At 37.0% G+C, this 12,385-nt stretch overlaps 1 protein-coding gene across 1 annotated transcript in view; it reads left to right on the plus strand.

Annotated features, from left to right (window-relative positions):
* Nucleotides 1–12,385, plus strand: part of LTN1 (listerin E3 ubiquitin protein ligase 1) — a 65,229-nt gene that overhangs the window by 22,426 nt on the left and 30,418 nt on the right. Inside the window, exons 7-14 of the mRNA XM_060010428.1 lie at nucleotides 2,781–2,954; nucleotides 3,954–4,144; nucleotides 4,876–5,011; nucleotides 5,857–6,666; nucleotides 7,185–7,226; nucleotides 9,770–9,959; nucleotides 10,486–10,725; nucleotides 11,565–11,718. Coding sequence (XP_059866411.1) covers nucleotides 2,781–2,954; nucleotides 3,954–4,144; nucleotides 4,876–5,011; nucleotides 5,857–6,666; nucleotides 7,185–7,226; nucleotides 9,770–9,959; nucleotides 10,486–10,725; nucleotides 11,565–11,718 — 1,937 coding nt within the window. The remainder of the gene's footprint in view (nucleotides 1–2,780; nucleotides 2,955–3,953; nucleotides 4,145–4,875; nucleotides 5,012–5,856; nucleotides 6,667–7,184; nucleotides 7,227–9,769; nucleotides 9,960–10,485; nucleotides 10,726–11,564; nucleotides 11,719–12,385) is intronic.

The raw sequence follows: 12,385 nt of genomic DNA on the forward strand, positions 1-12,385 counted from the left end.
CTGGAGCATCAAGAGCCTTTCATCCACACGGCTCAGAATAAAAGGGAGAAGATAAAAGAAAGAAAAAAAGAAGATAAAATAAAGTAAAATAAAATAATTAAAATAAAAAATAATTATTAAAAGAAAATTTAATTTAAAAAAAAGGAAAGAAAGAGAGCAACCAAACCAAAAAAAATTCACCAATGATAACAAGCACTAAAAACTATACTTAAAAAAAAAACAAAAACGGACAAACAGAACCCTAGGACAAATGGTAAAGGCAAAACTATACAGACAAAATCACACACAGAAGCATACACATACACACGAAAAGAGAAAAAGGGAAAAAAAAAATATATCGTTCCTCCCAAAGTCCACCTCCTCAATTTGGGATGATTCGTTGTCTATTCAGGTATTCCACAGATGCAGGGCACATCAAGTTGATAGTGGAGCTTTAATCCGCTGCTTCTGAGGCTGCTGGGAGAGGTTTCCCTTTCTCTTCTTTGTTTGCATAGCTCCCGGGGCTCGGCTTTGGATTTGGACCCACCTCTGTGTGTAGGTTGCCGGAGGGCGTCTGCTCTTCGCTCCTACAGGACAGGGTTAAAGGAACAGCTGATTCGAGGGCACTGGCTCACTCATGCCGGGGCGGGGGTCGGGGGTGGGGGGTGGGAGGGAGGGGCACGAATGCGGGGCGAGCCTGCTGCGGCAGAGGCTGGCATGACATTGCACCAGCCTGAGGCGCTGTGCGTTCTCCCGGGTAAGTTGTCCCTGGATCACGGGACCCTGGTAGTGGTGGGCTGCACAGGCTCCTGCGGTGTGGGGAGTGACCTGTGCTCGCACAGAGGCTTCTTGGTGTCAGCAGCAGCAGCCTTAGCGTCTCATGCCCGTCTCTGGGGTCCGTGCTGATAGCCGCGGCTCGCGCCCATCTCTGGAGCTCGTTTAAGCAGCGCTCTTAATTGCTTCTCCTCGCGCACCAGGAAACAAAGAGGCAAGAAAAACTCTCTTGCCTCTTCGGCAGGTCCAGACTTTTTCCCGGACTCCCTCCTGGCTAGCTGTGGTGCACTAACCCCTTCAGGCTGTGTTCATGCCGCCAACCCCAGTCCTCTCCCTGCGGATCTAAGCTCCGAAGCCCGAACCTCAGCTCCCAGCCCCGCCCACCCCGGCGGGTGAGCAGACAAGCCTCTCCGGCTGGTGCGTGCCGGTCGGTACCGATCCTCCGTGCGGGAATCTCCCCGCTTTGCCCTCTGCACCCCTGTGGCTGCGCTCTCTTCCGTGGCTCCGAAGCTTCCCCCTCCGCCACCCGCAGTCTCTGCCCGCGAAGGGGCTTCCTAGTGTGTGGAAACCTTTTCTCCTTCACGGCTCCCTCCCACTGGTGCAGGTCCCGTCCCTATTCTTTTGTCTTTGCTTTTTCTTTTTTCTTTTGCCCTACCCAGGTACGTGGGGAGTTTCTTGCGTTTTGGGAGGTCTGAGGTCTTCTGCCAGCGTTCAGTAGGTGTTCTGTAGGAGTTGTTCCACATGCAGATGTATTTCTGATGTATCTGTGGGGAGGAAGGTGATCTCCATGTCTTACTCCTCCGCCATCTTGAACCTCCTCTTCCTCCTGTTCTTATTATTTGTCTTTAGCTTTCCTTTTCCTAAATTTTAAAAAAAATACTAATTAATTTATATTTTGGCTGCTTTTGGTCTTTTGCTGGGCGTGGGCTTTCTCTAGTTGTTGCGAGCGGGGGCTATTCTTCATTGAAGTGCGCGGGCTTCTCATTCCAGTGGCTTCTCTTGTTGCGGAACATGGGCTCTAGGCACGCAGGCTTCACTAGTTGTGGTGTGCAGGCTCAGTAGTCATGGCTCACAGGCTCTAGAGCGCAGGCTCAGTAGTTGTGGTGCACGGGCTTGGTTGCTCCATGGCATGTGGGATCTTCCCAGACCAGGGCTCGAACCCATGTCCCCTGCATTGGCAGGCAGATTCTTAACCACTGTGCCACCAGGGAAGTCCTGTCTTTAGATTTTTTGGAATATTTTTTATAGCCTTTTATTTTGCTATGATTATAAACAGTAATTTGGGTTACTTTCTAGTTTCTTTTTTTCCCCTTTTCTCTGTATTAATTAGGTTCTCAGTACCACGTTGAATAGAAGTGGTGGTAGCGGGCTTCCTTTTCTTGTTTCTTACTTTAATGGAAATAGTTGTAAACTCTTAATGTTGAGTATGACGCTGTTAAACTATGAATTGTGCTCTTATTTATTTGTGTATTTATTTTTAGTTTAGGAATTGTGCTTGGTTCTTTTTCAGATCTGCTGTGCTTTTTCTAAGATCGTTTTCCGTTCAAATTTCTTTAAACTTTTGTTTCTTTAAATATAATAAACATTGTTGATATGGAGCTTGTAACTGATAGATAATTATAAGATTTAAAGCCTCAGGTCTCTGTGTTATCTTTTGTTTCTGCATAGTGGCTCATGGTGTCTTATTTTTTGTTTGGCTGTATTTAACTTTGTGCTGACTAGTATATTCATAGGGGTAATTTGAGCCCCCAGATGAAGGCTTCTTACACTAGAGAGGATTTGTATTTGCTTGAGCCAAAGAAATAGAAAGTTGAATTCTTTCTGCCTTCACTTTTGGCTTGGTAATTCCTAATGTCTTTTAAGCTCTGTGGTGTTCTTCAGATTTTTAAAAAGTATTTTTTCTAGCCCCTTTAGTTTTATTAATGGAAGGGTTAGTATGAATAGCCTACCTGCCATTACCATAAATAAAATTTTATCATACCTTGACTAGGCTTTAGTTTAATTCAGCTTTCCATTTTTTCTTTCAGATCCGCTCAGCCTATTTTGAGTTAGTTTCTGCTTTGTGCCAGCGTACTCCACAGTTGATGAAAGATGAAGCATCCAAAGTGAGCCCATCTGTCCTTCTTAGCATTGATGACAGTGACCCCATTGTATGCCCTGCTCTCTGGGAAGCTGTGCTTTACACACTTACAACTATTGAGGTAGGTTAAAGAGGTACATTTAGTACAGCTGGGAATATTTGTCTTCTTAGTTGTATTTTAGAAGCCTTAGATACCATGTGAGAGAGCCTATCAGATTGTAATATTTAAAACTTGCTAGAAAAATGCTTTCCTGGGAATAAAATATTTAATCCAAAGCTTTGTATAAATCTTAAACTGACTATAAAATGGTATAGCATTTTTATTTTACTTTCAGTTTAGTCAATATCAATATCCTTTAAAACTTACATGGCCCAATGAAATCAACATATCTGAATATTATATTTAAGATTAAATATTGCTGTCCCTTTTAGAAAGCAGGTTTTTTTTGTTTGTTTGTTTAGAAAGCAGCTTTTATAGAAGTCTTTTCAGTTAAATATTACTTCTTTTTTGGCTGCCTCAGACCTTAGTTGCAGCACGTGGGATCTTCATTGAGTCATGCAGGATCTTTCATTGCTATGTGCGGGCTTCTCTCTAGTTATGTCGTGCGGGTTGTTTTCTCTTCTCTAGTTGCGGTGCGCAGGCTTCAGGGCACGTGGGCTCTGTAGTTGTGGCACACGGATTCCAGTGTGTGCAAGCTCTGTAGTTTGCTGCACACAGGCTCTCTAGTTGAGGTGTGCGAGCTCAGTAGTTGTGGCGTGCGGGCTTAGTTGCCCCGCAGTATGTGTGATCTTAGTTCCCTGACCAGGGATCACACCCACGTCCCCTGCATTGTAAGGTGGATTCTTTACCACTGGACCACCAGGGAAGTCCCTAAATAGTTATTTCTGATCAATATTGTCCTGGAAGTATGTTGTATACACAATTACTAAATGTAATAAATTTCTTATAATTTCAGACTTTTAGTTTTTAATGGTGGTGAGAGATTTTGACCCTCTTTAGTTAGAATACTTGATTTTTATTTTTGAGAGTCTATATGTCTTCTCTCTTAATTGGGAAATGTATGTTTATGATCTCTAATTATTATTATAATCTTTTTTTTTTTTTTTTTTTTTTGGGAAGGACTGTTGGCTTCATGTAAATGCAAAAAAAAGTGTGTTTCCCAAGCTGTCAGCTATGGTTCGTGAAGGAGGTCGGGGTCTGGCTGCTGTCATATATCCTTATCTTCTGCCATTTATCAGCAAACTCCCTCAGTCTATTACAGATCCAAAGTTGGATTTCTTCAAAAATTTTCTCACCTCCCTAGTTGCAGGGTAAGGAATTTAAATTCTTGACCTTTAAAGCAAAATAGATTTTTTCTTATTTTCATAAATGGGCAGAACGACATACTTGTTATTATCATATGTAAATTTCCCCAAATTGTTTTGCTGTTCATTAAACACTTTTAAAGTTTTCAGAGAATTACAATTGGAATTCTTTTTTTGGGTACTTTCAACACTTCAGTGGTAGTATGCAGCAGAAAGTGAGATAAATTATGGCAAGGCCCTTAGGTGGAAATAGGCTCTTTTTCAATGACCCATTTTTTGGTATGTTGATAAATACAAATGCCCAAGTGCAGAAAATGAACCAGTGAACTTTTCCATTAACTTAAATATAATAGCTGTTTAAAGTCACACTTAAAACGTCATTTCAGCGTATTTGTTGAACTTAGTAAAAGATACCCAGTTTTATTAATGATTAAAATTTTTTTTTTCCACTACAGTATTATCTTTATTTGGTTAAGTCCTCTCTTTGAAATTTGCACATGAATTGGTCCATGAATAGAAAATAAATGTTATCTTTTGTTGATACATTTTTGAAGATATGCTATTTTTCATAGTTCTTCAAGTTTATATTCTAATCGGGCTGTATTTTAGTTGTTCTTAGTTTTTCATTGAAGAAATTATTTTTAGAAATTCTTTTTCATGCCTTTATTTTGGTATTTTTGTATTGCTTATTTTCTTTTTCATGAAGGAATAAGCCACAGGTATTTATTATTTCTTAGGCTATCAACAGAAAGAACCAAAACCAGCTTTTCAGAGTGCTCAGCAGTAATATCTGCTTTTTTTGAATGCTTACGTTTTATAATGCAGCAAAACTTAGGTGAGGAAGAGATAGAAGAGATGCTCGTCAATGATCAGGTATTTATAATGTAAAAATCATCAGTGCCTTTGCACACTAACTATAAAGAATCAAGCTCATTGTGTCTTGTTGCCATTTTTATTAATTAGCCTTCCTTGTAAAGATTTCATTTTTATGATTTACAAATTAGGTAATGTGTATTGCTGACCAATAAGCGAAAATTTCTGTATTGTTAGTTGTTATCATGATACCATAATGCCTAAGTACTTGTCACTCTCTGGTTCTACAAACTCTGTTTTAGAGAGTCGCAATGCAAAACAATTTAGAAGATGCAATTTTCAACATTTTGTATTTTAGTTTATATTATAATCATCTTGTTCCTTCTAAAATATGTAGTACATTTATCCTTTTGTGAGCAATTGTGCTTGGCTTTTAGAACTAGTGATGAGAGCGGGTCCTGGAATATGGTTCCTTATGGTAGGAAATTAATATGATTACATAAGCCTAGATCCTAGTTGATGTCTCAGATAGTTAATTTCTCTTATCTTTGTAATTTAAGAGAAAGCATTCTGAATTCTGTGGGTCCTATATGTCTTTCATATTGGTTTAGAAAAAAGCAAAACACTTTGAATAAGTTCAGAAGATCCAAAGAGTTGATGACCAATGATCTTCGTCAATTATATCATAAAAAAGAAGTAATTCGGGGAGATACAGTGAAATCGTTAGGCTCTCTGAATGATATGGAGATGATTTTCAGGTTCAAATTAACTCTTTTCATAGTTCTGGGAAAAAATTCATGTTTTTCAGTTATTAAATATGAAAATTTATAATGTTTTACAAATACCTTGTTTAAATTTCATTTTCCCTGACAACTGAACTTTAATATGTCTATCTTCTCTTTTAGTTGATTCCTTTTATTGATGCAGTTCTCAAAGACCCAAGATTGCAAGATGAGCAGCTATTTAACCATTTGGCAGAAACTTTAAGTTCATGGGAAGCCAAAGCAGATTTGGATAAAGATGATAAAACAGCTTACAGTTTGGAGAAAGTGCTACTGAATTTCTGGGAAAGACTGTCAGAGATCTGTGTTGAGAAAATCAATGAGCCTGAAACCGATGTTAAGTCAGTTTTGGGTGTTTCTAACCTATTACAGGTCCTTCAGAAGCCAAAGAGCTCCTTGAAGTTAAATAAAAAAAACGTTGGTAAGGTTAGATTTGCTGATGAGATGCCTGAAAGTAATAAAGAGAATGAGAAATATGTCTCCTCAGAAGGAGAGAATAGTGGAGGCTCTGAATTAATGGCTGAACCTTCTCTCACTCACAGTTGCTCAGACCTTATATCACCCCTAAGGAAAAAACCTTTGGAAGACTTAGTCTGTAAACTAGCAGAAATGAGTGTTAATTATGTCAATGAACAAAAGTCAGAGCAACATCTAAGGTTTCTTTCCACTCTGCTCAACTCCTTCTCTTCAAGCCAAGTATTTAAAGTGCTGTTAGGTGATGAAAAACAGAGTATTGTCAAAGCCAAACCTCTTGAAATAGCCAAACTGGCACAAAAAAATCCCGCGATACAGTTTTTATACCAGAAAGTAATAGGTTGGCTAAATGAAGATCAAAGGAAGGATGCTAGTTTCTTGGTGGACATTTTGTACAGTGCCCTTTGTTGCTGTGATAGTCATATGGAAAGAAAAGCTGTCTTGGATGATCTAATTGAGGTATTACTGTTCTGTATCTTTTTATTTTCATTTATTCATTCATTCATGCATGCCTGCATGCAGGGTCTTTCTTCCCCGACCAGGGATCAAACCCGTGCCCCCTACAGTGGAAGCATGGAGCCCTAACCACTGGATCACCAGGGAGTTCCCTGTATCTTTTTAAACTATAATGGTTTACACTGGCACACTGATTATGGATGAGTAGAACGAGACCTGTATGGGAGTTATTTGGGGACTGTTTCTTAACTATGAATGTCAGTTTAAAGACAATATATTCTTGATTGGGATTGGGAAGTATGTGAGACTTCTGGGTAGCTGTTCAGTAAGAGTAAATATGTTAAAATGACAAAAGCTTGGTAATAAAAGGGTAAGTTCTTTCAGTCCATACTTTTTAAAGCTGGACTTGGTAAAAAAATGTTTTAGTTTTGTAGTGGTTCCATGGTCACTTCATTTACTTATAAAAAATTTTACCAGTTACTGTTTTTTCTAGCAGATTGTTTCTCTTTTTCTTCTTTTAGGTGGATCTGAAATGGAATTCTATTCTTCAGGTCATTGAAAAGGTATCTTAGAGATTTTTCTCTTTTTTTTTTTTGTATTTATAGGTATACAAAAATTAAACCACAGCTATATTCACATAATGGTATGTGATTAGGTGTCTCTGTTAGAGAACTTCCTTATTATTGTAACTTTCTTCTCATAATTTGAGAAGCCATGGTGTTCACCTTTCTATAGTATTATTTTTCTGGTTAGGAGTATCAGGGAAGAATGAACAGGTTCTGGAAGATCCAGCGTCTCTTCCCTAGCGGGTAACAGAGGAAGAGTTAAGCATTTATCTTAGTTTATCTTTTAAACTAAGGTTTCTGCTGTTATCCTAGTTATTTTTTCTTCTGTAGAAATGGATTGAATGGTTCTTTGAGTAGAACGCATCAGGAAATTAAGTTTGTTTTACCCTGGAATACTGTACAGGCAAACTAAAGTCTTCCCACCTTTATTTAATTGCCATTTGACTAAGTAAGAAAATTAGTGATGAAAATGATACAAAGAAATCAAGAAACATAATTCAGAAAAATTTTTAAATGGCTTAAGTATTCTTTCCTAATGAAGATGTAAATGATATAATGTAACACTTTTCCAACCATAGAAATGTTATGGCTAGCTGCCTAAAAGTCTTCCTTTTCTTAAAGAATTTTTTCATTATTTTAAAATTTTACTTACATAACTCTAATTTACAAGTTTCTTTTTTTCTGTCTTTTTAAATTATGTTGAAAAAAACATATAATTTGCCAGAGTAACCATTTCTAAGCGTACAGTAGTGTTGTTTATTCACATTATTGGTCAACCAATCTCCAGAACTTTTTCACCTTGTAAAATAGAAACTATACCCATTAAACAATAACTCCCTATTTCCCCCAATAGTTTATTTTTACAAAATAAATACAGAGTATTAATTTACTCTTTTTCAATGGGAAATATAACTTACTGGCACACCATTTTGAATTACTTTATTCAGTACCTCCTCTCCCTATAGGCAGGCTACGTGAAAAGCCAGATTATGAGAAAGCTGCTTGATAAGTCTAGAATCAGAGCAAAAGTATATAGTTAATAATTTGGTAAGATAAAGATGGATATATCCATTTCCAACTTAGGAATGTACCTGCCAGGTTCAGGTACATCTGTAGTTCAGGTACATCTGTTTGGAAGACTCTTCCTGGGCAGTGTTTGGAAGTTCATAGCCAGTGTTTGCTTCCTGTACTTCTGTGACTAACTAGTCTCCCTAACCCCTGTTAGATTCTTTCTGTGGATATGTTAAAACATTGAGAAGTTGGACTTCATGTCTTCTTAACCTGAGAGACATTTTATTCAGAAGTTTGCTTTTTGGATTCTGTAGGATTCTATAAAATAGATTGGTTTTATTTGGTAAGCTATCGTAGGAAAGCCAATATTATAGCCATCTAAGTTCTAGTTTTTCTCGTTTTTATGCAACATCATACTTTATGAGCAGAGTCCTAAAGTCAGCTTCCTTAAAAACAAACCTGATTTTTGTAACCAGAAAGAACCTTAGAGATTTTCTAAGTTAACCTTCATTTTTCAAATTAGGAAATAGGCCCAGGTTGGTTAAGAGCTTTGGTTAAGAGCTTTGTCTAAGGTCATAAAGCCAGAATAGTGGTAAAGCTTGGACTAAAATAGAAGCTCTCATTACCTACAATTTTTTAAATAAGGAGATAAAACAGTTTTGGGGGCACTACCCAATCTGCACTTGGATTTTTTTTTTTTTTTTTCCAGATTGCTTTGAAATGAGCCAAGTTGCAAATTCCTTTCTTCTCAGCCCTTAAACCAAAAGAAGCTCTGGGAACATGGATCACCATGCTTTTGGGGGTGGATTTACAGTTTTTTTCCTTGCTTCCCCACCCCACGAAAATAAACCAGTTGCTGTCAGCTATCTACCCCAGTAACTATTTCAGAAAATTTGGGCAAATGATAAGTCCCATTGTTCATATTGAAGTAATTTACCACTATTATATGTTAATTGTTCTTTAGCAAAATTAATGAACAAAAATTTAATATTTGTAGAGCATTTTAAAATCTGTCTTTAAAGTTCATTCATTATTCATTGAATATATCTGCAGTGTTGATAGCAGGTATCAAAGAAGTTTAAGACAGTCTCTGCTCTCAAGGAACTTACAGTTTCATTGGAAATAACACATACACAGATGAAACATTATAAATAATAATACAACCTAGTGAGTGCTCTAGAGATTCAGAGAAAAGCAGTGATGAGTATGGGCTGGCATGGATGGGGGAGACTTCACAAAGCAGGTGGGATTTATACTAAATCTCAAATAATGGATGTGATTTTCATAAATAAAGAAGAAGGGGAATATTTATGGTTGGGAAGATAGAATGAACAAAGCATGGAAGCATACATAAGCAAGGCTTAGTGGGGAATAGGGAAGATACCAGCCTTCTTAGAACTTGAGGAGGAGGCATGGGGGACGATGTTGAGGCCACGATGATGAAAGGAGGTAATATGGTACAAGTAATATTTTGGCAAGTCTACTTTTTGATCTTGCTTCTAATCTTTGCTTTAATTTTATGGTTTTAGGCATGTTCTAGTTCAGATAAACATGCTTTAGTAACTCCTTGGCTAAAAGGAGATATCCTTGGCGAGAAATTGGTAACCTTGGCAGATCATCTTTGTAATAAGGACTTGGAATCCACAGTACCTTCTGAATATTACTTCTCAGAAAGATGGTCTCTTTTAAGCTTGGTATTATCCCAACATGTTAAAAATGGTAGGTAAAAATATGGCTTTTGTTTTTTAGTAGGGAGGGAGTAGTTTTTTCACCTTTTGGGAGGATTCCATGCTGCTCAGTTTGCATAATATTAGTTGAGAATAACAAGATTTAGTTCACTCAAATATCTGAATTTTGTAAGCACCCTAAATGTTTATAAATCTCTGTAACATGACTTGGAAGATATTTAATACTTTTAGTTTTATATTTTAAAGGGTTTTGAATTTAGCCATTCACTCTAATTTTGTCTAGCATTGCTTTTTTACTTAATTTAAAATAGCTTTTTTTAATGTGAGGGCTTTTATGTGTGGGGAACAGATTGATTTGTTGATGTGATTTTCTTTTATATAAAACATAAACAACTTTTTTAAAAAAAAAAACAACACATGGCGAGACCAAGATGGAATGTTAACCCCAAGTAAAGTATTAAAATACATTGGTTAAAAAATTAAAAACAAAGATTAAAAAAAGGAAAACACACTGTTAATATTTCTTGTATTTTGTCTGTTTGAATTTTTTTCTGTAGATTACTTGATTGGAGAAGTATATGTTGAAAGAATTATTGTTAAACTTCATGAAACTTTATCCAAAGCAAAGAAATTGTCAGAAGCTGAAAATAATGACTCATCAGTGTCTTTTATCTGTGATGTGGCCTATAACTATTTCAGCTCAGCAAAAGGATGCTTGCTAATGCCATCATCTGAAGATTTATTGTTAACTCTCTTTCAGTTGTGTGCTGAGAGCAAAGAAAAAACACATTTGCCAGGTAATAGCCTACTGCTCAAATGTTTTGTTGGGAATCTCCGGCTCTGATCTTCATAGTGTAAGTGCCCAGGCTTTATTAATTGAATCATAATGTGTTTGAACTTTGAAAGCATTTTGAGTAAAGGACTACAAATCTTAAACACTTTCAGCTTTAGAAACCAAGTTAAAGGTGTATGTAGACATTATGTCTAAAGTTTTTACTTGATATCAAGGAAACGGTTTTGAAAGGGGCCATGATAGGTGAGTTAGCATCTTAGCTCCTTCACTCAGTAGCTCTCACAAGTTGCTTAATTTCTTGTTGCCTCAGTTTCCATATTTATAAAGGGGGACATTAATACCTTCTTCTCTTATAGTTAAAGACATTCAATCTTGGTGTATAGTAAAATGAAATTGAGATTCCCTTTTTAAGGACTATATTCCTGTCTTATATGTTAATTCAGACTTATTTGTGAAAGGAATGTAAAAAATACTCTTAAAAAAAAAAAGGTTTTAATGGAAAAGCCTCCTCCCCAACCCTTTCTTTAATACTAACTTTTCTATTTGAAAATGGTATAATATTTTTTATATCTCCAAAAGGTCAACTCTCTTATAAATAAGTTCAGAGCAGAAAAAAGCTGACTTTAAAAATCTTAGCATTTTTACATTTATATGGCATGAGTTAGCTTACATTATTGTGTATTTATGACATAGTTATTTTGTTTTAGCCGTTGAATAGTAATTTTATGTTTTCTTAATGGTACCTTACAAATCTCAGATCTGCAATGAGTTCTTTCAGACATTTTGTACTGATTATAGTTACTTCATAGGGATTATGAATCACTGTTGACATCTTGATTTTAGACTTTCTTATCAGTAAACTGAAAAATACTTGGCTCTCTGGTGTGAATTTATTGGTCCATCAAACTGGCGACACATATAAACAGAGTACCTTCCTACGTTTATCTGCTCTGTGGCTGAAAAACCAAGTTCAGTCTTCATCATTGGATATCACAAGGTAACCTTTTTTTGTGCTCAGTTGCAGAGTGTCTCTTTAGTAATTGATCATTGTCCTTAATAAGGTTCCATGATTAGTGTGAATGCCTATGAAAAATGACTTGTTGGGCTTACCTGGTGGCACAGTGGTTGAGAGTCCACCTGCCGATGCAGGGGACGCGGGTTCGTGCCCCGGTCCAGGAAGATCCCACATGCCGCGGAGCATCTGGGCCCGTGAACCATGGCCGCTGAGCCTGCGTGTCTGGAGCCTGTGCTCCGCAACGGGAGAGACCACAACAGTGAGACGCCCGCGTACCGCAAAAAAAAAAAAAAAAAAAAAAAAAAAAGACTTGTTATGTAAGAAATCTACAGGATTCTAAGGGAAGATCCAAACAGATTTTTTCAAAAGGATTTTGTTTTAATGATCATGCATTTAAGCTCAATTAATTGGAGAGTGATTTGTTTTGACCATAATAATTGATGGTTAGTGATGTGATAGGGGTGCTGTCCTGTGTCTTAGGCTGGTATGGATTGTAACCGTAAACTCTTATGGCCACCACGGACAATGATTGTCCTTCATTGTTTATTTTTTGGGGGAGTCTGGTAGCCACTGTTGTAAGGCGTTGAATTGCAGATGTATTTCACATTTCATGCCTAAATCCATATATAAAAATGAAAACTAAGAGAAT

Source organism: Delphinus delphis, chromosome 4, assembly GCF_949987515.2.
Source record: "Delphinus delphis chromosome 4, mDelDel1.2, whole genome shotgun sequence".
Lineage (NCBI taxonomy): Eukaryota > Metazoa > Chordata > Mammalia > Artiodactyla > Delphinidae > Delphinus > Delphinus delphis.